Below are 27,801 nucleotides of genomic sequence, written 5' to 3' on the forward strand. Positions count from 1 at the left end.
TCTTGAAAGAAGGGAAGCTATGTCAGCTTGAAATGTTTTTTGTTTCAATGTTTACGCTCCTATTTCCTCATGGTTAAAAATATGAAGGGGTGCTACAGAGGCTGGTGGAGTGAGGGATGTATGATGTGTCTTAATGTTCTTCCCATGTGGGTGGCAGAGCCATAGCGGCTAACGCTAGCTGAGGAACTGGCCTGCACTTTACTGCTTACATTAAAATAACTCCATGAGCCATTGCTGCTTCCCCTTTTCTCTGAGGGCTGGAGAATGGTGCCTACGCCGTGGCCCTACTCAGTTCCAGCCGTGTCAATGTACAGAGCTTGTACTTTCTTTGGTTCTCGGTATGGCCCTAAACTGCATCCGACAGGAGGGCTTGGTGGCTATGTGATGGGCAACTCCTAGTGGGGGTAGCTCCTATAAAATCCCATAATGTTGCAACCTCGGGAGTTATAGGGCATCTCCAAAGCCCAGCCGCCAAGGCCTTGTGGGTGCTACTCGGCTGGAGAGAGGCTAAGCGCCGTCCCCCTGACGAGGCACCCGGTTGAGGCGTGAGCAGCAGCTCTCATCCGTTGCTCTCTGACAGAAGGTGCGGCCACGGAGGCGCGGCCCGTCTGGGCTCGCTCCGGCCGGGGGGCTCTGGCGCGACGCTTTCAGGGGGGCGATGGCTCTCGGCAGCCTCTTGCCCAGGCTGCGTGATGGCCATATCCACCTCCTACCCTGAGCATCTGGGCTGCCTACAGGCTCACTGCAGATCTCGTCGGTCGGGCGGGGCTAGCCCTGCAGCCCTCCTCCTCGGGGGCTGCCTGGGAGTGAGCGGTGCGTGGCGGGGGCGGCAGGAAGATGTCCGGGGGCTGGGGGCAGCTCGGTCTTTGCTCCCACCGGGGGCGCTGCCCTGTCGCCGGGCACCAGCCGCCCGAACCACGTCTCTCCCTCACTGGGGAGCGGCGAACGCTCTAGACTGTCACACAGCCGCCAAGCCCCTCGGCCTTCCTGCCCCTCCCTCAGCCGCTTCCTTTCGCGGCTTTGGGCTGTCACTGGCTGATGTCCTGTCAATCATTGAGGGAACGCCAGTCCCGTTCCTCCCGAGGCCGGCGCGGATTGGCTCGAGGCACCAGGGGCGGGGCCAGGAACCCGGCGCTGCAACAGCCACATCTACCGGGCTGCGGTTTTCAAACGCCGCCTGTGCGCGCCGGCGGCAGCAGTGGCAGCGGCGGTAGCGGGCGCGGCGCGAGGGGCCTGGCGGTAGGTGACCGGGGGTAGAGGGGCGCCGAGCTCTGGTGCGTCCTGCCTGAGGCGCCGCGGGGGAGCCATCTCGGGCTGCCGGGGCCTGGCGCTGCGTGGCCTCGTGCCGCAGCCAGGCTCGTTCCCCGCCGGCCACACGCGCGGTTGCTTTTTGACGCGGTTTCAGTCCAGTCGCGTAGAAAAGCTGCTCGCTCCCCCCTCGAAACGGCTGTGTGGCTGCGCTCGTGTGAGAGAGACCCTGCACCCCCCCCCTTAAGCGTGGCTGTTTCTTTGCTTCTAGTTTTCAGTAGAGTTTAAGTTGTTTAAGAATAATTTATCTAGAACTGGGAGTTTTACTTTTTGGCCTTTTATTCACTGCCTCCGTCCTCATGCCCCCGCTGTGCCTCTTAATCCTCACACGGTAGTGCCCTGCAGACAGTGGGGTCGGTGGGTATCCACCTTCTACCCAGGTCTCATTTGCTGCTTGACTTGGAGCTGGGTGGCTTGAGGATGGGAGTGAGGCCTGAGCGTGTGGACCTGTCAGTTAGTAGCTGCTGACTCTGTAGCACCTCTCTTCTTTTCTTGGTTTCTTTTTAGCTGCATTTCATACTGGCCTATCAATGTTAAAGGGAGCAGTATCAGATCAAATTAAAGGTGGTATAACTTTATAAAAAAAGCCCCAAAACTCATCTTGGGTTCAATAAGTTTGTTCACAACCCAAAAAAGACTCTTGGCATTTTTGTTTTGTTTTTTTTAAAAAGCAATTTTTAAAAATTGCTTTTCTGAAGCAGTAGGTACGATGTTTGAAAGTGAAGATAACTCTGCTTGTGAAATCCAGGTGTTTCACTGAATTAGTGTCACTTGCTCCTAATATCAGCAAAGAAATAAATGTTCCCAATTTATAACTCTCTGTTTCTCCCACAGTTATGTCAATGTAAACTGGGTACCCTTTATTTTCATTTAAGAATCTTTTCAGGCTTGTCTAAACACTGTCTTTGAAGAATGACAAACTGGGTTTAATGAGCTGTCTCCCTTGTAGCAGAGCACGGAGCTGGTTTTGATTCGTGTAAGGATTCTGGGCTAAATATGTCAGAGAACATCTGAATCATAATTGCCTGAAGGAAATGCAAACTTGAGATCAGTAGATGCTTGCTGTGGCTTTTTTTCTCCCCACTGGAGGTTTTGATAAATATCTTATGACGCTGATGATGTTTCATTGTCAGTTGAACTTTCAAAAATATATTTTTGATAGCTTACTCTTGACAGTCTTCAAAACTGCAGTTGGCCACTTTTTTCCCCTCAAAATCATCATGTTTTTACTTAAACCAAAGTATTGTAGAGATGACTTATCCTTAAGTAACCCTGTTCTATCCAGATTTTTGCTAACTTGCTGTCGTCTACAGAAGATCCTTTAGTGACATGAATCTTTGGCATAACTTGGAGGTAATGCCTCCTGTGCTGTATCCCTGAACAACCATTGCATATTTGAGCCTCTCTCTTTTATGGGGAGCCTCATTTCTCATTTTTTTTTTCTATCAATGTTTAGAAATTAGGTAAAATCCTAGTTTGCATTTGTTTCTATGTGGTTAAATCCTTACCCTTTCATTGGGGTATGCCATAGTTTCAAAGATTCCCCTATTTGATTACAGCATGGGACTCAAATGTTCAGGTTGCATATTTTGTTTCAACTATTAAATGAATTTAAAGGTCACAGTGAAACTGGTTTGCAGTAATCTACAAACTGTGCCAGAGAATAGTCATCTAGATGTGCTTCATATGGGTTAGAACAGATTAAATTGCAGTTTCTCAGACTTAAAATTTAGGAGAGTGAAGGCTGCTGTAAAGAAAAATCCACCCAAGTAGTCTAGATGACCACCCTTTTAGCACCCTGATGTTATCTGAAGTTTTGGAACGGGTGTCCAATAAATCAGTGATTCTAAACCTGAGTGTACAAACCCCTACACATTTCATGAGATAAACCCAGAGATTTCAATTAGGAATCTGTAGTCTCAAAAATTTGCAACAGAAGAATTAATCTATTTTTCCTAGTTAAAAGTAAGTGAAAGCTAAAATCTGTCATTTTCTGAGGGATGCCTTGAGCATATTGAGGTTGATGATCACTCCTATAAATTAATTGTAGCATAGGCTAACCTGGGGTGAGCAAAATATGGCCTGTGGGCTGGATCTGGTCTGCTAACTGATTGGATCCGGCCCCTGGGGGGGGGTGCCTGACAATTGCCTGGATCTGGTCTGCAGCTGCCCCTGTGGCTGCTTTCACCTATTCTGCTTGCCTGGTACAATGAGCCACCTGTGGATAACCAAGTGGGTGGATGGTGGCTGGAGCCCCACTCACTGAAGCAGGAGCAACCTGGCTGCAGTTCTCTCCTCCCCCACCCTCATCTGGAGCAGCAAAGCAAAAGGAGGAGAAGCTGTTGGAGGTGGGGGAAGCCAAGTTGCACCTGGGTGGCTACAGCCATACTGGGAGCAGCCCTGCTGGGAAGCTGTGCACACTGATGGGCTAGCAGGCACGGGTGGGAGCCCAGTGCTGGCTGCCCTGGGCAGCAGTGGACGAGGCTGGGTTCCACACAGGGCACTGCACAGACTGCACTTCCCTAGTGAGTTCTGCAGCATGTGCCCTCTGTCCCCCTCAGTCCCCCATACCTGGCAGGCTCCTGGGACCTAGTGCCCGAGCAGCTGCCCCCCTACCCCCACATACTCTTGTACATTGTGTGTGTGTAGGGTGTAAGACTATTTTGGGTTATTATGCAGTTGCCTTTATATATGCCACTCAAATAAGGACACAAATACTTTTTAAAATAAAGTTAAAATATGTAATAGTAGCTGTTTAATTTTTAGTATACAATTTGGTTTTTTAATCTATAACTTGTGAAATATTTTAGAAGATATCATTTCAACAAGTGTGACATATGACAACTCACCAAAACTCATTAAGTGGCCCTCCAGCTGAAAAAATTGCCCACCCCTAACTAAAATGCTTTGAGCATAAGCTCAGGACCAGCAGTGTAAGCTAAGCATACCTTCCCTGTAGGGACAATTCAACATTGTTAACACCGTGGAGAATGTTGCATGCAGAGACCGCTGCTTGTAGAGGCTCAGAAAAATCAACTGTAACTTTTTCAATTGTATTTGGTTTCTAAAGGGAAAAATTATTTCCTATTTCTTCCCAAAGTTAAGTGCCTTTGTCAAGTGAAACAACTTGGGATCCCCTCAATCTTAAATTCAAAATATCTTGAAATTTTTAAATAAGGAAAATGCTAGGAATATATTAAAAGCAATGCAGACATAAGAAAACATAGTACCATTCTTTCCCACGTATTTGTCCAGTTTGGTTATCCATTTATATTTGTGACCACCTTCATGTGTTGCCTTCTTTATACAAGTAAAGCTTTTAGTTTTGGGACTTAGGCATCTGTTTTTGAAGAATATTTTTAACTCAAATTTGATCAACCAGTAGCTTATTTTTAGTAATAAGACTTCTGGTAGTGATGGAGTGATTTCTTTTTCACTTGAATTGCCTGGTCAGTCTGTACCAAAGTGTTTACAGCATTAAAAATCAAGCTGTTTCTGATGCAAATACTGACTCTGCAAATGGTCCTTGCACTTTTCCACTGCCAGAGTAATTTGGACAAATGGACCCGTTTTCTAGTAGCATTCATTGGGACGTGTATGCTTCTTCCTGTTTCCTCATGGTTCAGAATATTAAAAGCATAGGGCTACACAGTGGGGGAAGGGGATATATGATGTGTCTTCAAGTTCCTTCCAACTGCAGTGACAAACAGACCAGGAACCTCTGGAGTGGTACCACAGCCACTTCAGTTTTTATTAGGCTTTAGGTTCCTGGTTCTTTCTTATATGGCTAGAGAGTTTAGCATGCTGGTGTGGTTCTGATGTGTTTAAACTGGAAACAAAGAACCTGGGGTTCAGAAGAGTCTGCCTCATGCCTTGTTGTTTTTTGTTTTCCCCGCTGCTCTTTGGGTGTATATATGAAATATTGATACGTTCGGTTAAAAATCATTTGCAGCCTTGTTCTAATCTGAGACCAGAACATTGAAAGCCAAAAGCAAAGCTGGGCAGTTCTGTGCTTGGGGGCAGCAATTGTAGCTGGACTGCCAGCATTGGTGGTTGGGCCGGTGGTTTGGTGACTGGTTTTTGTGTGTGCGCCCCCTCCTCCCAGCAGTGTGCCTCAGTTGGTGCCTCAGTTGTTACCCTGTGTTTACACTTCTGTTGAAATAAATTGTAGTGGTCCTTATGCTGTTGTTTATAAGCTTAGCAGTTTAACTGTCCAGCTCTGAACGGTTGGCTAAAATAGTCATTCCATTAACATGCACCTGTAAGGCCCTGGTTTTGCAAATGAAGTTCCAAACCAAAGCTATGAAGCTCTGATCTTGAGATACTGGAGCCAGAGCAAAGGGTGATGTTGAAGGCCAATGCCATATTATGAATCACTTATCACCTTTTCCCTTGTTTATGGTCATCAGTTCTATGCTCAAAACTGCTGGCTTCTACCAGGGTGGATAGGGTTCACTGTATCAGGTTTCTTCTGAACATGCAGCACCAGATATGTTATCTTGGGTGCTTAAAGATAAAGGAAAGAAACCTGAGAAGGTAGGGCAGTAGAGTTTTGCAATGTTTGTAGGTTTTTAACATATGTATTGCTTTGACAGGTAGAAACAGGTGGCTGGGAGAGAGAGAAGAGACCTTGTGTTAATCATGTCCAGGAGAAGATCAGAGAGCAGAAGCCTTTCGGGTTTGTTGTCTACATCTCTTCAGACGCAAATCAGGACAGATAATTTTCACAACTTTTATGTGCTTGAACCTGAAGAGCTAGGAAGGTAAGAACATTCTGTTTATCTTGTATTTCTGGAAAAAGGAATTTGACTTTGCATGTAAGAAGGGGAATCCTTGCTGCAGTGGAGTTTTTATGGAATGAGCCACAGAACCTGTCCTGTCACTTCTTGCTGGTAAAATACAGGAAGTGTGGGGGAATGAAGTGTAGTTTTTCAGTTTCCAGCCCCTTCCACTTATAACAAAAGACATGGGGTCTGCATATGAGGGTGGGGCCATGTTCATGGCTTACTGGCTCTTCCTACTAAAGAGGGTCTACACAAGGGGTGCAGGTTTGTTCATAGGGCTGTCTTTTTATTATGGGAGCATGTTTTCTTTTTTCATATGTACACACGTGTCATACTTTGGCAAATTGCTGAAGGAGATAAAATCTAAATAAACTCCTACAATACAACACTACCATTTTCTCTACCTGTATGTTGTACAAGGTTCTCTATAGCCATAAGAGCTTGAGCATTAGGCCATACCTGCATCTTGAAGTGTCTTTTGTTACTGTACACAGTGCTATCAAGTTCATCTTAACTTTTGTTGGTATAACCATTTCAGTGGATGTTACAGTACTGGTGAAGCCCTCTCAGCTGGATGGTTAGCAAGTTCCACCACACAGGACACAAGTGCAGTGTCTGAACTAGATAAAGCATTTGTCTTCCTGGCATGCTTCCTAGCCACCTTTCCTTCCTCCCACTCTTTCCCCTGCCCTTATTAATGAGATGTAGCGAGCTGGCTTGGTTCCACTGATGACACCACAGACTTTTTATTATTATAAGCTCAACTTTAAGGGCACTCCTGGTTTTAGGCCTCTTTGCAGGGTTAGATAATAGTTGGAGCAGACTTGCAGGCTTTGTTTCTTACATAAGTTGCTTCTCACTTTAGCATGGGGATTGTATAGCTCTAGACAAAATAAGGATATGCATTCATTTCTGTAGTTTATTTCCTCACCAAACCTAAGGGTTGTTTGGTCTTACACTGGAGTCCTCTAAACAGTCTGGATCCATCTTTCTCCACGTAGCTTACAAGCATTGTGGTATGTTTTTTTTTCCTGTGCAGCTTTTTGTGGTTGGCAGGCAATTAAATCTTGCCTCTTTGTCTCTCTGCCTTGCCCAAGCTTCCTTCTCTGTGTCTCCACTCAGCAACTGTCTATGGTTTTGTGAAGTTGAAGACCCAACTCTTAGTTCTGTAACTATGGGGGGATATTCTAATGCACTGGTTCTTAATCTTTTTTTAGACTAGTGCACCCTGGATAGACTTATGGTAGTGCTTGGGAAATGCGATCTTGTTAGTTTTAACTCTCATTTTTGTGTAGAGAAAAATAATGGAGCAGCTTTTCAGCTGCAAAGAACTCAAACATCACAACCAGGCTGACCTTGACAGGCTCAGTAAATGGGCAGACAGGAGCCTGATAGTGTTTAACACCAAAAAATGCAAGGTTCTTCACCTTGGGAGGAAAAACCTGCTGCATGTCTACAGGCTCAGCAGTGCTACACTGACTAGCACTATGGATGAGAGGGACTTGGGGGTCAGGATTGACCACAAGATGAACATGAGCCAGCAATATGGTTCTGCAGCCAGTAAAGCGAGCAAAACGCTGGCTTGCATCCATAGATGCTTCTCAAGCAAATCCCAGGGCATCATTCTCTCATTGTACTCGGCCTTCGTGAGGCTGCAGGGGGTACTGTGTCCAGTTTTGGGCTCCACAATTCAAAAAGGATGTGGAGAAGCTTGAGACAGTCCAGAGAAGAGCCACGCGCATGATCAGAGGTCAGGAAAACAGACCTTATGAGGAGAGGCTGAGAGCCATGGGACTTTTCAGCCTGGAAAAGCGCAGGCTCAGGGACAACCTGATGGCCACCTATAAGTTTATCAGGGGTGTTCACCAGAGCACCCCAAGGGATTACAAGGTCAAACGGTTATAAACTGCAAGACTGTTTTAGCTGGAAATAAGGAAGAACTTCTTTACTGTTTGACCCCCGAGGTCTGGAATGGCCTGTCACCCAACGTGGTTCAAGCACCTACTTCGAATGTCCTCAAGAGAAACCTGGATGTTTTTCTTGCTGGGATCGTATGACTCCAGCTGACTTCCTGTCCTTCCTGGGGCAGGGGGCTGGACTCAGTGACCTTCCGAGGTCCCTTCCTGCCCTAATGTCTGTGAAATCTATGAAACCTTGCATTTGTTTGAACTCTCTGGATTTATCTTATGGATCATGCTTGCACACCTAACAGTGTGGCACCCTGCAGCACCCTTGAAAGGATCACAGGCAGGCGTGGCTCATGAATGCTGAGATGGAGTGTCCCATGGGAGTCCGGGGGGGGCGGGTCTCCTGCACGCTTGGCTCAGTGACTGGTGCCTCCTGGGAGGGCACCCAGGGTCCCCCTGTGGCTGATTGCTGAGCCAGGGGAGTGGGGGGGGCTTCCCCACACACTCAGCAGAAGATCCCACCCCCCCCAGTGGGACGCTTCACCTGCTCCACTATCTTAGCGTTCACAAGCCGCTCCTGATCACAGGGCACCCTGGTTGAAAATCACAATTCCAATCCTTTGCAGACAAACTTGTCTGAGCTGATTTACTTATCTGACATCCATCTGTTTGTTCAAAAGTGCCCCTCTTGAGTAAGAGTCATCAAAGCTTAATGGACCTTCCTTATCCCTTGTCCAGGAAATATGTAATAGAGCCCCAATAGCATATGGCTGACTTACGCATACTGTGAAGCATTTAATGAAAAGACTATCACGACCTCAATCACAGTACCTAAGTTGTACATACAATGATTCCCCAAATGTTCACACCAGCAAAAGTGCTGTTTTTATTGATATAACTATGTTTATAGTAAGGGACCTTGGGAGGCCCTGCCCTTAAATGAAAGCTGGGAATCTCGAGGACAACTAGGAGGCTGTTTAGGTAGTGTATCCAACTCCTTATGCTGTCTTTCCTCCCTCCCGCAAGCAAACATTTTACTTTTGTGTACAGCTTCTGCTCTGGGGAAATATTGATGTGTAGATGGTTTGTTTGAAGAAATAGCTTTTAAAGTGTAGTGTGGGGTTGCTCAATAGCTAAAGCCTATTTGAGGTGTCAGGGTAGCATGGTGGAAGACAAAGTTCAGTGCAGGACAAGGGTAAAGTGAAGAGTAAAAAAAGAGTAGGAAATGCTAGAAAAAAAGTGGCGCATAGCATGGAAATGTGAGAGTCTGCTAAAATATCCCATGACATTTCATGCACTACATGTTTTTTATGTAATTAGTCATTTATAGAAAATAATTTACAGTGTGTGAGACTAATTGCACATTTGGTGTTTCATTGTTAGAATTTAATTGATTCTTTGCCTTTCTACTGATCTATTCTTTTAACCTGAACTATCTTATGTGTAGTTTTAACTTAGTGTAAAGTTCCTTGTAGTAATCAATGCAAGTTTAAATACATAATGCATTACAAATGAAAAAGCAATAATCAATGTGTCATCAATATCTTCTTGAACTGGTATCACTGACCTTGCATAACAGTAACATTTGCTGTAAATTGGTAGAAGGAAGATGTTCTGTAACTATCGGTAAAGATCTGACTGTTCTGATGAAACTTAAGTGGTTCCTCTTTTTTGTTTTAAATAGCTCTTGTGATTCTCAAGGAGAGGCAAAATTAAAAATAAAATGTGAGCTTTTGCATGGGTATCTTCAAATTTTATGTATATTGTAGAATTCAGTAAATTACATTAAACAACATTACTGTAAAGCTTTTTCACACCTATAAGCAGTTCACTGTTTCAGATAATAGGTAAATTCTTGTCATGACCATCTCAAGGTTAAAAATATTTCTCTCAAGTTCAGACTGATTTTTGTCTTGTGCACTCGCTGCACTTTGTTTGTGACTAAAGTAAAACTTTATTCATTATATTATCTATTGTGTGTTTAACAAATTATTTAGGCTTTTTAAAAATATATGCTAAAAATTGTGCAAAGCTGGTGTTTTGTTTTTCTTTCCTTTTTTTTTTTTTTTGGTCCCACTTTACAAGATCTGTCATGAGTTGTTCAAATTGGAGGTTTTATTTAACAGGTCTACAAATCTAGATGTTTTGGTAGTGGTGTGCTTGTGTCCTTTGTAGTGAAGCATTTAAAATCCAGACTTTCAAGGGGGCTCCTATGTCCTGAGTTTTGGACCCATTCTTTTAAACATTATATTTTGTGTGCAGTGCTGACAAAGCACAAATGTAGGAAGGCATTGCTTACACAGTCAAAGATGTACACTTACTTTATTTTTAAAAATTGCACCATGTTTGTTTCTTGGTATTTTTAATTTATTGCTTCAAATTCTTAAAGATCCATGCTATTCCTTGTCAATAATAGAAGATTAATCATAATTGTACAAGTAGGCATTGTTAGAAATGTTAGCTTTGTGATTACAAACCTTGTCCTTTTTCAGGAATTTATAACTTGGCTTAGGGAATACTTTACCCTCCCCCCTACCCCCCCCCCAACTTTCTGAAAGTTCAGCTTGGCTTTTTAACTACAGTATGTGGTTTTCTTTTAAAAACATATCTTTGCCAAAATGCATTTTTGTTTCCATACTTAAACAGTTGGCAAGGAAATTAAATGGCACATTTTGCTTTCTTATTATATTCAAAAAGGGGCATATTGGCTGGTGACTCAAAAATTGAGAGGAATAACAAGATTCCTGGATTGTTTTCCTGGCTTTGCTAACTTGAGTGCATCTGTTGACTTTCCTCAGCCTCCATTTACCCAATGAAAAAGTTCATCTCTTCACTCAACTTTTGGATTTTGTTTCTTTAAAACAAACAAACAAACAACTGCAAAAAGCAGCAAACCACCTGAGAACTTTATACATCATGCACAAAATTCTGTTTTCAACATTTAAATGTTTATGAAGGAAACTTCTGTTTTGAAAATTTTCTCCACTCAGGAAGGGCTCTTCCCAAGAAGACCTACTTCATTGGGGAGCACTTTTAAATATAATTCAATGGAAGCCATGGATTTTTTTTTTTTTTTTTTTTTTAGAATAATATTTTTATAATCTTTAAACTGCGTCATGGAAGCACTTGAGGTTTTTTTTTATAAAAAGCCCTGTGATTGCGAAGTAACGTTAGTACACTAGAGAAGTGTTATCACATTTAAGATTTAGTACAACCTATGGCAGGATGCTGCAATAGGATGCTTTGCTGTTCAGAATTGCATAACAGTTCCTATAGGAACCACAGTTGCTTATATGGCTTGTTTCATTGCTGCAACCTTGTTACGCAGGATCCTTCATCTTAAGCAGTCACTTATGATCAGTTTTTCCCCATCTGAAAATGTTGCAGCTTTTGGGAAAGAATGTGCAAGAAGACTAACCTGTTTGTTGTGGGCATTTGTGAAGTGTCAGTCTATAACTCTTGTAACTAATTTTGGATTGTCTGCTTGTTGAAGCTCTTATGAAACCATGTATTTTGCTTTAAAAAGAGATACTTAATATCTTGCTTTTGCTTTTAAAAGTGGCCTAGTGTGGTTTAGCTCAGTTCTCTTCTGAAAAGCCTTGGGCTAAACCATAGGAGGCACTTACAGTGTGGAATAAGTGGGCAGCTATTGTGAAATGGCTGTTTCCCAAGTAAGCAAGCCCTTTGTCATAGGCTAAGTACAGACATTCAAAAAAGCCTGAGGCAAAATGTCTCTGATCTTTGCAGGTTTCTCTAAGCTGTGTAGGTTGAATTTGGAGCAGATGAAACACATATTCACTCTCTGGTGGGGGGAGGCATGCAAATGCCTGCACTGGCAGAGGCTGGAAGACAAGGAGTGCTCCCACATGCCTCCCAGTGTGCCAGAGCAAAGCTGAGAGGGGGCATCCCTGACTGGCTGTCAGGCACACCCCCCTACCCCACCATTGCTACTGCAGACCTTCCCCTGTGCCTAGCTCCAGCCTCCTGGGGGAGGTCAGCATGGCACGTCTTCTCCCTTGCTGCTGCTGGCTGGGCTACTGGGCATGCCATGGAGATCCTCCCCCACCCCAGGGCTCCCCTAGAAGCCCAGGTTGGGTACAGGACAGGGCCTGCTGGGACAGCAGGGAAATGGGGGTGTGCACCTGACAGCCAATCGGGGGGGGCTGTCTCCATAGAAGGAAAAATTGTGTTCCAAGAGGCCTAATCCAGCCCTCTGTGGATCACTTCCATCCCCACAATCTGGTGCAAGCCCCACAAACTACACGGCATGTCCCACCGGGTGCTGTTCGTGCTAAGCTCTGACGAGATGTGCTGGACAGCCCAGAAGGTCCTTGCTAGGCAGCAAAGCCTGATCGTGCCCTCTATGGAATGTTTCTGTATCTGGCACAAGCCCCTGAGGCAGCCCAGCGTGTCCCACCAGAGCCCAGCACCAGCAGCAGCTGGCGAGATGTGCCGAGCAAGCAGGGGGGCTTGTATCTGGCAGCAGGAACAGGAGCATTCTGTAGAAGGGCAGTGTTGGGGGGAGCCCCTCCTGCATGAGCCCCTCCCAGCTGTGCTGGGACTGATCTGGGGGACAAGGCGGGGCTTCCATTCCCGTCTTCCCCCTTTGTTGCTCCTGAAAGCTGTATACTTATGATGGGGCTTCCCTGACTGTTCAGCAGGTGATAGGGGGGATCCCCTGCCCCAGAGCCCATGCTGGCTGTGCTGGCTCAGCCTGGCCCTGCTCCGCTGCGTGGATGCTGTACCTCCTGCCAGCCTCTATTCAGCAAAGCCCAGTGTAGCCCAAGGGAGCAGGATTGGAGCCCTCCCCCCCTCCTTCAATAGCAGGTTCCCACAGCCCCTTGTTGGTGGCACAGAAAGGGGGCCCTGCAGAAGGAAGGACTTGGGCCCCTGTAGCCCTGGTAAAATGCAGGTAGTGGCAGCAGGCACCCAGCATGCCTGCAGGAATTTTGTGATTTCTGGAATCATGCCCCGTGCCTACCACTGCTGCCTGCAGCCTGTCAGAGCTCCAAGGGGCCTGATTCCTGTCCCTACTGAGCCTACCCTAACCCCCCCACTCTGCCTAGAGACATTTGTATGAAGATAGAAAGTTCTTGCCCTACAGACATTCCCTTTGTTTCTCCCCCTGCCTGCAGCTGACAGCTCAAAGTAGCCGAGCACAGCTGAGGCTACCAAGCCACCCTGTGAAGGGAGGTTAGTGAGGGAGCTCCAAAGGCTTCTAGTATGCTGGGTGACTATGCCTTACCTTGAGTCAGGAGGGGATCTGGTTCTGAAGCTCCATAGACGGGTTTAACTTAAATCACCTAAGTCTGACACTGCATCCATCCAGGTCTATCTTGGAACAGGTTCCACCATTTTTAAACTAGTGTATGCGCTCTGAACTTCGGTTCTGTTATGGGTATAGACTGGTTTCTGACCACCTAAACCTGAAGAAGTGTAATGTTTGCACCTTGCTGTAACTTCCATTTAAAGAAATCTTAATTTTACCTTTTGCAGAGGAAGATGTGGAGTGGTTAGAAAATGTATAGCTAAATCCACAAACCAAGAATATGCAGCTAAATGTATGAAGAAAAGGAGAAGAGGGCAAGACTGTAAAGCAGAGATTTTACATGAAATTGCAATTCTTGAATTAACGAAATCTAGTCCTCATATAATTAATCTCCATGAAGTCTATGAAACAGCAAATGAGATCGTCTTAGTGTTGGAATAGTAAGTATGCAATAAATATTTGTTTTTTGTAATAATAGATTACTTAGCATTATTTGATAGAATACAACAAGGAGAACAACACTGTACGTATTCTTTTAACAGTACCATATCATACAGACCTGTGTCTAGTTTTTGAAGGATTGGGGCTTTTCGTTTTTGGGGGGTTTTTTTGTTGGGGGCTGGATTTTCTAGGCAAACCACTTGTCATGTCATTTTAACCCATCGTTACTAATGTATACATTCTTATTTATGGTAGGTGACTAACAGCATTAATTGTAAAAACTGTGATGCAAGATAAATTGTGTTGCAAAACCAATTGGTAAAAGAGACCAGCATCTATGCTAAGGATGCTTTAAAATTTGTAAAAGTGACGAAATATATAATATTAATGATGTACAGTTAAAATAATAAAAAGTGAGGAAAAGGAAAAGTGAATGACAAATTAATATGGCTGCATTAATGGATCTTTATATATAGATGGTAGGGCACCATTGTGTTAAGCTACACATTTTGCTAGGGAAGGTGAGAATAGAAAATTACTGGAAACTTGAAACTTCAGTCATTGTATGTCTTCAACCTAAATATCGTAAAGAAAAAATGTTTCACAATTTAAAAATAACTTTCAAATGATCAGCAGTTAGGATTTGAAGAGAATATCTTATTTGGGGAATTCATAAAGGGAGGGTTGATTCCTACCTCTGCTATTTTTTAATGTATTTATTTTTCCCAAACCCAAATTAACAGAAACATTATGTTTTTATATGGTGACAAACAGCTTTTAAGACAAAATTGGAAAGAAGCTAATGTTTAACAAAAGAATTTTAAAAAATCTGTACTTTAAAAAACAAACAAACCCATAATTGTCACTGGTACCAGGCACTCTGGCTGAAACTGTAAGTATATTTTTAGGTCAGATTCAAACAGAGTATAGCTGAGGCAGTTCATGGAAGGATTTTTGTTTGTTTTTATGGGAAATCTTTTTTTTCATTGTACATGCTGTCATGCTAGCCTGGTACCATGGAAGGTGCTAGGTTCTATATGCATGTTTGCTGTGTTGTTTTATTGCCCCAAAATAAAACTAGCTAGCCACACTTTCTTTCATAGAATTAAATCACTCAGAATTTGGTGGCCTGGTTTTTTGCAAGTGTTAAATGCATACAACTCCCATTTTGTTACCCAAGCAGTCATAGTAATAGCTATCCCTTAAATTATTATTTTTTTTATTTTTTGAAGAATCCAAGTTTGAAAACAGTTGATGAGATCCTTCTGATATTTCATATATCAAAATTATTCATTCTTGTGTGTGCATGTGTAAAAAATATGTGCATCTTTGCAGAAATTTTTAAAAATAAAAATGGCTGGAGTGAAATAAACAGCAGCAAATAGATTAAACTTCCCTGCACTAAACAGAAAAAACAAAACTAAGTTTGTTCCGGGATGTCAAAGATACAGTCAGCTCACAGAGTCGCATCATCCAGCTCTCAGTGCCAGTCCTGGGTCTTGAGTGAACCCACACACCACAAGTGGTATGCACAGGACCCCTGCTACATGGACACCTATGGGCAGCCAGTTTAGGAACTGCCAGGCTGGGTTCATAAAAGGATCTGTTTAGATCCTCATGTTAGTAGTAGTAGTTTAAGCCAGTGGTGCTCAATATTTATCCCCAAGGCCAGGTGAATGGCCTGGGGCCTGTCTCTGGGCCAGAGCAGACTGCATGTGCCTAGATTGAGCCCCAGGGCCCTACACTGTCTCTTCCACCTCCCTGCCTGGCCCTACATGCAGGGATTGGGCCCCAGGATCCTGTGCCCCAGGATTGTGGTCCTGGAGCCATATGTCAGCTGCTGCACTGCCCTGCACACCCAATCTAGTGTGCAGGGCTCAGGGTTCCCAGCACTGGTGGCCCAGATCTGGCCTGTGGGCCAGGGGTTCTGAACCCTTGGTTTACTCTGAACTAAAGGAAAAGACAGAAAAGTTCTGACAAGTTTAGATTTTAAACTTTCCCTTGGTATTACTGTTTCAAAGATAAAAGCGTGTATCTTCATACTCTTATTTCAGTACAGCAACTGTATGTTCTACTCTGGTCACTAGTTAGTCAGAGATACAGAGTATATCTTATCATAATCAGCTACTTTGTTAATAATATGTTAGAAGCTTTTAATTTAGTTTAGCTTCTAATTTCCTTTTCGCAGGCACTTACCCCAGTTGTTTGATTGCTATTTTGAAGTGAGGGATGGTTTACATTTTTAAAATTCTGGACTCTTTGCCGAAATCCATAGGAGACTTGCATTCATTTCTATCAAAACTGCCATGTAGCTCGTTAGAAGATGGACAAAAGTAATACGGTTTTATGATCTGAAAGCCTTTCAGTCTCTCCTTGTTTTTCACATTAGATGCATCAAGTCCCCATTTTACTGCTCAGGTCACTGGAGGACCTGAAGAGTGAGGTTATCCTGTCCCCTTTCCCACACTAAATAAAGTGAGGAAAGCTGTGCTGTTCTTAATTATGCCGCTTTTACAGATGTAAATATTTCTTCATCTATTATGCATCAGTATTGCTAGTCTTACTTGCACTGAAGCTCAAGGCTGGCAGATTCCTCTAGTCTAGCGGTTCTCAATCTTTTTAAACTCAGGGCATCTCATGGAAAATGTCAGCTCTTAGTTTTCACTTGATTTTTGAATACAGAAAAGTAATAGAGCAAGTGTTCTGTGGCAAAGAACTCAGACTGCAACAGGACGATGTTTTTAACACGATGGATTCCTATTTGAAGTCTTTGCGTTTGCCTTATGAATCATATTTGCACACCTAATGGAGCTAACATTGTGTAGCACCCTGTGGTACCCCTGAAAAGATCTGAAAACACCACAAGGTGCCACAGTACCCTGCCCTAGCCTGTTAAAGAGACTGCATCTTTTGTAAATGATGTAGAAATGGTCTGAATTGTCCATGGTAAAAAATAATAGTAAAAAAAAACAGCATTCCAAACGATGTTACGGAGATCATACCAAATTTACCTTCTCCTTTTCCAGTACTGAGGAAGGGTACAGGCTTTTTGGAATTAGGATTTTAGGATAAACTTTATGATTTGAGGTGCCTTTGAGGTCCCTTCCATCAGCATGATTCTGTATTTTCAATATGTTTATGCAGCAGGATCTCCAATTTTCTCTTCTGGATTTTTTTTTCTTTCAAAATTACGTCTATTTTGATGACTACTGAAGTTCACCTGGCAGCTGTAGCAGCTTATTCTCAAATCCATGCATTTCAAGCTAGATGGAGAACAGAGGGGACTGATTCAGTAAGGAAATCTCACTGAATGACCAAACTGCAATAAGAAAACAAATGACACTGATTCAAAGTATGGACCAGAATCAAAAAACCATGTGTATCTCATAAACTGCTTTAATAGTTTGCTTAGTTTTTTGTTTGTTGTTTTTTTTTGGGGGGGGGGTTTAAAAATAACCAAGTGATATAGAAGGCAAGTATGCCAAAACTCAAATAATGTACTTATTGTTTCATACAGTCTCATCTTTTTTAAATAGGATGACATCTGAAAAAATATAAAGGGTACAGTTAAGCATATTGAAAGTAATGGAAGAAAACAGAAATAATACTTCTAGACTTTTAGAAGTCTGGATATAGGTAGTAATTTAGGACTGGATCTCTTAAGTAGCTTATAATCGGACTATTTGAGTACTGCCAACATAAAGGCTCTTCCATAGAGATCCTTGACTTTTAGGTAAAGGGTTTAAAGTTTGGCAGGATTTATGAATTTTCCTTTTAGGTAAGTTGTGTATTGGAATGTGGCATGTTGACGTTGTTCTCTGATGTTTGATCTGTGTTGGCAGAGGTTTTGGAAGAGGGCATTTTTTGGCTGAATTTCAGTCACGCTGATTCTCCAAACTAAGTGCATCTAATATTGCATGGTTGCTAGACCTCTTTTTTTCTCTCTTCTTTTTTGTGAGCATTTCTGCTTGTCTCTAGTTCTTTCTCTGAAAATTTTCTTCTAACATTTTCACCCATCTAACAACTCTCCAGACTCTCTTTTATGTATTTTTTTAGATGTTGACTGAAATATTTTTTTTCTCCAGAAGGGCATCAAATAGGAGTATAGTGAAACTTATAGAAGAAATAAAGGCACTAGCTCCTGTGCCCTGCTCTGAGCTTCTCCATCCCCCTGGCTCCCTGATAAATGCCATGGGGTGACTGTTCTGAATCCAGGGGCTGTCCTTTCCAAGTCCTGCTTGTTGGCAGTGATGCTGCTGCCAGCTGGATATTCTGGTCACGGGTGGGGACCCGTGCAATGTTGCCTGGGGGGACTAGAGAAAAGGCTTTTGTCTGTGCTCTGAGGGCCCAGGCAAGAAGCGTGACCCCTGGAGCTAGAACACCAGCGAGAGAGGAGAGCCTTGATCGGGTGGCAAGAGTAAAGGGGCTCCCTGCAAGAAGAGGCAATGGATGATGGGGGGTTTGTTCTCCACGATCATTTCCTGATGTAACTCCTCACACTTGCCTCCATGCAGGAGACCATGGCAGGGGCAAGTTCTAGGGTGCCATGTCCCCATTGTTGCTTGCAAGCTGAGTGGCAATGGGGACACAGCAGCCACCACCACCCAGGCCAGATTGCTAGGACCATAGCATTTTCCAGCTTGAGCAGGTTTCTGGCTTTTAGAGGTTCCTGCTTAATACCTAGAAAATAGTGACACCTGTTTATTAGTTGTAGTAACTGGCTTATGTGAAGCTTTTGTCTTATTCAGGAAAATCTGTTTCGATTTTTTCGTAAGACGAGGTGTAAGCTGGATCATACTGATAGCTCAATATAACTGAGGTTATTAAAAGGGGAGGCGGGAGGAGGCTGACATATTTCTAAAGCAATACCAAGAATTCAGCCACAAGTTCTGTTTTTGAATCTAAACCCAAACTGTCTGGTATGAAATTCCTTTTATTTTTGTCTGTTTGCATTTTATGGTTGTTTGCTTTTTCTTTAGTTTAACAGGCTGTTAAATTGGTTAAAATTTAACTTTAAAAAATTCTTAAATTACTTTTGGAGAAAGTACTTTTACTAAATTTACACTTTCTCTCTCCAAATCTTCAAATATCATGTTCTAAGGTACTGAACAGTACTATCACTACTTAGTTTTGATATTTGTGTAAAAATACTGAATTACATCTAATATATTTTGTTTTAGTGCTGCTGGAGGTGAAATTTTTAACTTGTGTGTCTCAGACCTAGACGAGAGAATTGGTGAAAGTGATATAGCCAGACTTATTCGACAAATACTTGAAGGTCTCATCTGTCTGCATGAGAATAATATTGTGCATCTAGATTTAAAGGTAAGATTTCAGATAATTTACCTTGGTTAATACTGACATTGAAAGACATGAAGTTTTTTATTTTAAAAAAATGAACAGGATGTATTTGGTAGCCCTGTTGCTCTGAGACAAAAAGAAATGCAGGACTCTAGAACTCTTGGTTCAGAGATGATACCTTTTATTATACCAACTAAGAAATTGCAAAAAAAAATATCTTTCTTTGCAGGCTTTTGGGCGTGCACACCCTTCCTCAGGCTCAGGGAAAATTAAAGATGGTAAAATTCCCCACAGGTAGAAAATAAACTTCATTTTGCACAGGAGAAACTGAAGGTGGAAGTCTGTTCCTCTGGGTCCATGACTAAAACATTTTAGAAGAGGTGCTAAAGTTGAATTGAAATGGTTTATTTTGATACAGATGCAGAAAGTATAAACACATGAGAAATGTACATAATTACAGTATTCTTATGTTTTCTGCTGCTTGTATATCTTTAGTAGAAAGAGAGCTGCAGGGAATTTTACAGAAGCTTCGCTCAGACTTTACTATCTGTAATGCGATTCTAGTTGCTAATAAATATAAACTATATTTCATTCCATGAGTATCGGTAACTCTGAGTATAATTTAAATTGTAATGTATTAAAGACTGAATCGCTATCTTTCTCTATTTAGCCCCAGAACATCCTGTTGAGCAGTTTGCATCCTCTTGGTGATGTAAAAATTGTAGATTTTGGTATGTCTCGGAAGATTGAGAGTGCTAGTGAACTGCGGCACATCATGGGAACCATAGACTACCTAGGTAAGGAGAAGTGTTTTTTCCTCTTTATATTTCCTGTATGCAAATGAAAGTAGAACAGTTCACTGAATGTGAAAGCAGAATGTACAGTGTTTAGTCACTCACCTTCCCACCTTCCTGCTGGTTTTGGATCTTTAGTGTTGTTTGTTTCCTAATGATAACTACATGTTGCTGTTTGGATAGTTCTTAGGGGTATGTGGACCAGCTTAATCATTACTGAAGTGAATTTTAAAAATACTCAAGGGCTCACTAGAATTAGGTGTGATATGAGGGTCCAGCCATGTGCTTTTTAAAACAGTGTTTCATTTTGAAAATGTGTATACAGAATCTTAATTCTCTGTATGACTACATGTCTCCTTACTAATCAATTAAATTTGAAAATTGGTGTGAATTTAACGAGCAAGTTTATAATCTTACTGATTAGAGTAGATTAGAGTGTCCCTACACTATATGCATGGATGGGAAGGAGAAGAAGAGGTGGAACTTCCTTATAACTAACTCTAAAGTTGGTTCAGCCATGTTGGCTTTTATTGTTTATTACAGGCCCAAAATACTCTTAAATTTTTTTCCAGTGTTGAACAAGGTTTTAAGATAAATGTACTGAGACAGAGAGGTTGATTTTTAAAATTGGTTCAGCTAAACTGATTTTAGATAAGCTGGAACCCCAGAATAGAGAAAATTATCTTTGCCCCCAAAGACTTGTGAACTGGTCAAACAGGTTTAACAAGTATTTTAAGGATTAGTTGGAATAGAGTGGGCTTCCAGTAGGGTTTAAAAAACAGCTTGGTCTGAACCAATTTAATGCTACTCTGTGCTCAAGTTAGAACCAATTCAGTTAGTTTTCCTAGTGCTGTTGCATAACACCCTGACAGCCTTTTTGAGATCTCCCAGAATGCCTGACTTTTGGAAATGTACCAAGAATTTTGATGTAGGCATCTAGAAGATATTTAACTGAACTGGTTTAGAACAGCACTCATATGGATCCAGAATGCACTTAATGCTCCTCAAACTGATATAGTAATCAGCGATGCAGCACAAGTACAGTGGAGTTCTCTCTCTCGTGGTTCTGTCCATCCAGTTCCAGAGAGGGCAGGTGGCTCTAGGCAGAAATTTCCAATCTAATCTTGTAACTCTTAAGCTAAAGTGAGTAAGTAACATCCAGTCTCTTTAGAAACCTGTGACTAACTTCGTTTTTGGTCGTTTTTGCAATTTTTTCCTAGATTTAAATATATTTCACTCTTAGTGTGGCATTTACATATTACACATGTAAGCAATAAATATTTTAATTGTGTACTTCACTCTTTTTTTCTGCTCCCCCCCCAGCTCCAGAAATCTTAAACTACGATCCAATCACCACAGCTACAGATATATGGTAAGTATTTTTAAATTGTTTTTTATTTGCTGTAAGTCTGGTTGTCATGGTGGTGGTAGTAATAGTAATAAATTATAATGTTTACTGTAATGGAATAATAAACAATATAGATATTGGCTCCTCTTGGGAACACTTCCTGGGTCAAACTACTGCTCTCTTGGGCATGTGCTGGGCTCAGCGCTGGGGTGTGCCAAAGTTAAAGTAAAGTGCCCTTTTTTGGCAGGTGGAGGAAGCTTGTGTGGTTCCATTCCTCCCCTACACCACACCCAGAGCCTTGTGGCTATTCTTTCCTATTGATGTTGACTATTTCTGTTTAAATACCCATGCTCCCTTGGAACTTTAGACTCCCTAGTCCCTTATACCATCTTGTTATAGGCTCTTGGACCCCTGGTCCTGCACGCAGCACCTTCTCTGGGCTCTTGGATCCTTAGTACTGCATGCAGCCCCGCTCCAGGCTCAGGGACCCTCTAGTTTGGCTTAGCATCCTCTCTGGGCATGTGGGCTCTCTGGTCTGCCTCAGCCCTTCCTTGGGCCCAGGGAGCCTCTGGTCTGGGTCTCAGCCTTTCTGTAGGCTCCTTGACCCCTTACTGGGTCCCACCCACAGTCTGTAGGCTCCTGGGTTACCAGTTCCCTAACCAGGCCAGCAGCCTGCTACAGTAGGGCTTAAGGCTAAACCATCAGTACCACTTGGAAAAAAAAAAAAAAGGAAGTAACTCAGCTCTTTGGCAGACCCCTCAGACTCTCTGGGAGTTTAAAATAAAACAAAGGCCGCTTGCTGTAAAACCCTGTCTTCCTCTGCCCAGGTAACCTTCATCTGTTCCCAGGCCTGCAGGGTTACTGATATAAAGCAGAGTCCCTTCAGGAGCCCTGCTGCCAAGAGCTCCTTACTTTGTGGCTGCCAGGGAGAGCCTGCCTGACCAGCTCAGGCTCTGGGCTTATATAGTTCTAGCCTGAGTCCTCTTCCGGTTTGGTGAGTTTCTCATGATCCTCCTGAAAGCATCCTCCTGGGAGCAGGTACATCCCTGCTAACAAGGGGTGCCTAGAGTCTAAAGAGGAAGAAAACCACTGCTTTAAATTCTGAGTTAAGCAGTAGGAAATTTATCCGATGCCTCGCATACATATGTGAGCAAACTGCTTAGAACTGTGGTGTGTTTGAGTTCTCTTATTGTCAGCGAAATGAGGAATAATGAAAAAAGCTGGCTCCCAGAAGCAGGTATTATAGGGAGATTTCATTTTGTTGTCACTCATTGTGTAACATGAAAGATTAATTATTTGTACTTTTGTTTAGGAACATCGGCATAATCTCATATATGCTGCTGACTCAAGAATCTCCATTTGCAGGAGCTGATAAGCAAGAAACTTTCCTTAATATCTCCCAAGTTAATGTGGATTATTCTGATGAAACTTTTGCGTCTATTTCACAGCCTGCCAAGGACTTCATTCAAAAACTTCTTGTAAAAAATCCAGAGTAGGTAGTATATTCCTTGGGGCAAGGACTGTATGTTCTTGTGTGTGTATATAACATTTTTTAAACCTAGGTTTTTCCTGATTCCGGACTTGGGTGCTCTTGTAGTGTAAATAATGTAATATGACTAGTACCCATTTAAAATTAAAAGATACTGGTTTCTATGTTATTATGATATATGAAAAAGGAAATCTGAGTTGACCTGATGGTGAGATCTGATTAGTTTTAAAACTGAATTATAAATTACTGCATAGTCTCACTGGACAAAAAAAATTGCCAGTGTAGTAATTGACTTTCATTTGGTAGGATGCTGTCTGGATTTAAGAGTAGTTTTATTCTGAAAAAGGAGTCGTAGCTTCTAAATCAGATTTGCTCAGCTGGCAAATTGAAAAAATGCAGATGACAACTGCTAGTTCTGCAAACCCAGTCTGAAGTTTGGAATATGGAAATCAGGCTATGGATATTTTAATCATGTGTCATGCATCATTCCACTGTAAGTGAGCATTTGTATTATGTTGGAGATCTGATTCCTTTAGCTAGAAGAATCTGTAGGGCCTGCATGTGCATGCGTACACCACGTGCCCCCTTAGAGGAGATAAAAGAAGGACTGGCTATAGTCCTCTTTTTTTCCATCCCTGCTCCTCCCACAACTTTTACTACCTGTGGCAACAGAACATTGCAGGGTTATACTTGCTGGACTCTGGCATTGGTTTATTGTCATAAACATATCAAAGTCTGAAACCTTTGAACAAGTTTCCAGTTCTTTTACTTTTAACATCCGGACTGAACAAATCTGTTCCAGGTTGAAACCCTTCAACCAGACCTCCTTTTTCATCCTTTGTTTTTAGGTTCTATACAGGAGAGTCAAAACTCAACCTTTCAACCCATCCTACAATGGGCATTGCAAGCTAAATGAATCTTCTCTGGCAGACATGAAGTGCACAGTGAATAAAACCACCTCAGGTTTTGTAGCCTGAGACAGAAGAGAATTTGGTGTCCTCTTCTGTAGAAAGGTAGTAGAAAGTCAGCAATGTGAGCTAGCATTTCCACCTGTTGTGTGACTAAGACTTTGCTGTTCAAAATTGCTAACTTGGGACATCTGCAAATGTTTCTAAGCATATTTGTATTTTGAAATAAACTCTACATGTTATTGGGGTGAATACTTTTTATAAAATAAATAATTGGCTTTTGGTTTTCTATTTAAAGGGAAAGACCAACAGCAGAGGCTTGTCTCTGTCATTCTTGGTTGCAGCAAGGGGAGTTCATACTCCTGTACAGTCCTGAAGAAAATTCCTGTCCTTTTCTGATACCAGACCATACAGCAAGGTGTTCAGAGGAGAAGAATACAAAATCTATTTGTAATGGTACCTGCAGCAACAGAGAAGATAAAGAAAACATTCCAGAGGACAGCAGCACGGTCTCTAAACGTTTCCGGTTTGATGATTCATTGCAACATCCTCAAGACTTTGTGACAGACTTTGTATGTTAACATGACTGTTTATGCAGGTTCTCTGAAACTAGATTTGGGATAATCTATTCCAGAGACTAATTTTATAACATGTGTTGCCCATTCCTACAGAGTGGCTATGCTGGAAGTGCACTTTTGGTGCTCATGCTGGTGCTCCCTTTAATGGCATTGCTGGCAACGGACTTCACTTCTGCAAAACTGGAGTTCTAGCACTAACTTCTCTTTTGACTGAGCTATAGTTGAAAATGGTTTGCACTTTTCAAGTTTTAGTCCAAAAAAGACATTAGTGTTTAATATAAAGAGGATAAAACAAATGCATGGAGCTAGCTGAACAACTCGGGCATAGTCAAGTCAAAGACTAAGGCTTGCTACCTGATCAGAACTGGGGAATTGAAACTAGTTTTTGGTAGTCTTTTCTTACAGAAGTGCTTCCCAGACTTTTCCTCACCATGACCCCATTTATGAACCCACTTCCTCAGCATGGCCCCTCACTCGCAACCCACCGCCCTCTGCACCCCTCAGTAGTGGCCAAGCCCCAGCTACCACCCATGGGAGCATGGGGCCCAGCTCCTCCTCCACTTCCCCCACTGCAGGCATCATGGCCAGAATAGAGCCTGTGGGGGAGTGGGGAGGATGCAGACTGCCTGCTGGAGTCTTGGGGCTCCGTGCCCTACTGCCCTCTCCCCAGGGGCTCTGCAGCCCAGTGGGCAGGACTCGGCACAGGAGGGAGCTGTGCGCCAAGCTCTGGTCGCCAAGGTGAGGTGTCCCCTGCCCACCTAGCACCAGTGAGGGGGGCACAACAATATGCTGCTGCTGCCATGCTTCACTTTGCTAGCCATGATGGCACTCCCATCCTGCACCAGATCCTGCCCTCTGGGTCACAGAGGTGGCTCCTGCCTGGAGCTGGTCTGACCCCACTGCAGCCCCATGCACCATTATGTGCAGAAACCGGGGTGGGGGATGGGGAGGAACATGCCCCCCTGCTCTTCCTGTGGTGGGCCCCCTGCTCTCCCAATGTGTTGCCTCTGCCCCTGTCCCACCATAGACTTACCTGGAGGGATCTGCTGGAGCTACTCTCCACTGCTGTTTGGCTTATGTGTGCATGTATGCATGCATATGCATATGGTGCTTCCTGCCTTCAGTCACCCTCCCCTGCTTCCCCAGCCCCAAGCAGTCCTTTACAGGCTGGAACTCTACCAGCCTACAAAGGGAAGCTTGCATTTTCCTGTGTGTTTTCTCACTCTGGAAAACCTAGATCACTGTTCATCGCAACCTCATCTGCTAATGTTGCAACCCCATTTGGAGTCAGACCCACAGTTTGGGAACTGCTGCCCTACAGTGGCTGCTCTCATCAGTTCTCAATGTTTTTTAACTGAAATGATGCTCAGGCTAAAATTAATGGATGCCTTGGGATGTAGTATTTTAATGAGCAAGTGCCTTTTCTATCTAGAACAGTTGGCAGTAGTTAAAGATAGTCGTTTTGCCTTTGCTAACTGGTTCCCCTGAGTATGTGGTATGTAACGTATGTTGAATCATTGTAGAATATGGGTAGGTTTTTAGTTTTAATGCTGAAGATTTGGTTTATGTTGATAGCTCTATCAAAAAGGGTAAAAAGTACTATACTGAAATATGTATTGATTGATAGAGCGCTTATTATTGCTTGGCATCATAATGTCATCCTTTTCTAAATCTAGATTTAACTGAAATTATCATTCCAGTAAACCATAAGAATTCCTATACCATAATATTTTTATCTGGGAAGTTTTTAAAGGGTATGAAGAATAGACTAATAGACATTTATTTTCTATATAGCTGTGAAGTACCTGCATTGTAGGAATCTGATTGGTTAACAACAACAAAAAAAGAATGGAGTAGAAAGATTTTGATTTTGCTTACAAAGCAATATTTATTTAAGAAAGATGTATATTTTTTGAGACCTGTGTCCATATTGCAAAATGACCTTTAAAGGTTTTAGTATTTAAGAGAAAAACTTTTAGTGCTTATAAAATCCTTCATAATTTTTAAAGAACAGGTATATCCATTTTCTCTTGCTTTTAAACTGCAGATAAGCAAAGGTGTTGTTTTCACCCACCTCCTTGTTTCTAGGATCTGATAAATACTCCAAATTTTCACCTGAGTAGATGTTGATGAGGGTTTAAACTCCTGATAATTGAGTGTGTGTGGGCGGGGGTGGGGGGGTCTTTGAAATGCTGACAAAACGCAATCTTCAACATGATAGCACTAATAGTATAACAATTTGAGTATTCTCACATAAGAATGTAAGTATTAAACTCTTTTGAAATATGATGAGAGTTAATAGCACTTTAAAGTACTTTCAGCGTCTTCCAGGCTAAAGAGTTAAATCAGATCCTGTGGATGTCTCTTGTCCAGCCCAATTAAGTATCACAGTTCTGATTTATCTTGCATTTCCTCAGATGTGGATGTCGATCCTGACAGTATTTCAACATTGTTAACTAAAATTGAAGGAAAAAATGTAAATACCATTGTTAACATGCAATAAAAGGCTGCATTATATTTTAGCAAAAAGGGTGAATTTTTTTAATCATGTGGATCTATTTTAATGGCACTCCTGTTGGTACAGATTGATGTTAACCTGAGTATGACGTTCAAGATCAGGCCATTAGCTAGTCTGTTAAAATCCACTACTTTGCCATGTTCAAACAAGATATATTTTTGTGATACCTTTTAATACCAGGTGGATTCAAGTATGAACCTACCTGAGGGGCCTAGGTGTTAGGGGCCTTCACTGTTAACTCTTATACATATGAACATATCTTTTTTATATATTTATTATAAATAAATGATACCATGATTTTGCAAGAGAGGTAGTTGCTGCAGTAGATAGATTGACTTTGGAGCTCGCTCTTTCTCTCTCTCCAAATTGTCCAAAAGCCATAATTTCCAAAATGGATATCTTGCATTTAAAACTAGGCAACAAAAACAAATTGTATTAAATCAGTTTAAATATTTTTTTAAATTACAAAATATTTGAAGTTGGACATTAATTTACGATGAAGGGAGGGAAGAAATGTCAGAGTAGCACATTTCTGCAAAACCATGCCTTAACAGACGTGTCAAATTATTGCTAAATTAAAATGATAAAACTGGAAGCTCATGAAGATGGTATCATGTACATAAATGTGTTTTGTTTCTTTTAACATTTGATAAAGCTGAAAGCATATGCCAGCACTTTAATGAGACAAAAAACAGTAAATATTTCTTAAAGAGAATTTAATATTTCTTAAAGAGAATTTTCATGTGTCTTATGAATGTTTACATTTTATTACTGCTTTCTGGACTTAATTTATCTTTATATTTGAATAAGAAACTTTACTTTTTATCCAGTAGAGCTTTTTTCAAATTTGTACTTTTTAATGTAAATTCAAAATTCAGCTTGAATCTAAGAATTTTAAATGTCTATTTTTTTGGATCAATATGTGTTTGATTTTTTTTTTTTAAAATAAGAACTTTTATTGTGCATGCCATAATATTGTCTTATATATAATTTTATAGAGTAGAGCAATTTATACGACACATTTTTCTTAGTGTTTTAACTTGCTGGGGATTAGCGAAAGAAACAAAAGTGGGCTATAGGTATAATTTTTTAGACTACTCATGTCACAACTATGCAGTTCATGAACTTTTTATATAATAAACATTTCATGTTAGAA

At 42.0% G+C, this 27,801-nt stretch overlaps 1 protein-coding gene across 1 annotated transcript; it reads left to right on the top strand.

Moving 5' to 3' along the window:
• Positions 1-1,119: 1,119 nt before the first annotated feature.
• On the top strand, positions 1,120-27,801 carry STK17B (serine/threonine kinase 17b). The gene is made up of 8 exons (XM_090045210.1): positions 1,120-1,239; positions 5,904-6,071; positions 13,496-13,708; positions 18,890-19,034; positions 19,681-19,807; positions 21,128-21,176; positions 22,465-22,644; positions 23,848-27,801. Exons 2-8 carry the CDS (start codon positions 5,950-5,952, stop codon positions 24,128-24,130), a joined length of 1,119 nt encoding a protein of 372 aa, XP_089901336.1. The 5' UTR covers positions 1,120-1,239; positions 5,904-5,949; the 3' UTR covers positions 24,131-27,801.

Source organism: Crocodylus siamensis, chromosome 4 (genome assembly GCF_052110815.1).
Source record: "Crocodylus siamensis isolate JL-2025a chromosome 4, ASM5211081v1, whole genome shotgun sequence".
In the NCBI taxonomy this organism is placed as follows: Eukaryota; Metazoa; Chordata; order Crocodylia; family Crocodylidae; genus Crocodylus; species Crocodylus siamensis.

What these genes read in the sequence shown, in the direction of transcription:
- STK17B (XM_090045210.1), top strand. Translation starts at nt 5,950, where the DNA reads ATGTCCAGGAGAAGATCAGAGAGCAGAAGCCTTTCGGGTTTGTTGTCT. An exon ending in GAACCTGAAGAGCTAGGAAG is followed by an intron (nt 6,072 to 13,495) that starts GTAAGAACATTC and finishes TACCTTTTGCAG; the next exon opens with AGGAAGATGTGGAGTGGTTA. An exon ending in GGGAACCATAGACTACCTAG is followed by an intron (nt 19,808 to 21,127) that starts GTAAGGAGAAGT and finishes CTCCCCCCCCAG; the next exon opens with CTCCAGAAATCTTAAACTAC.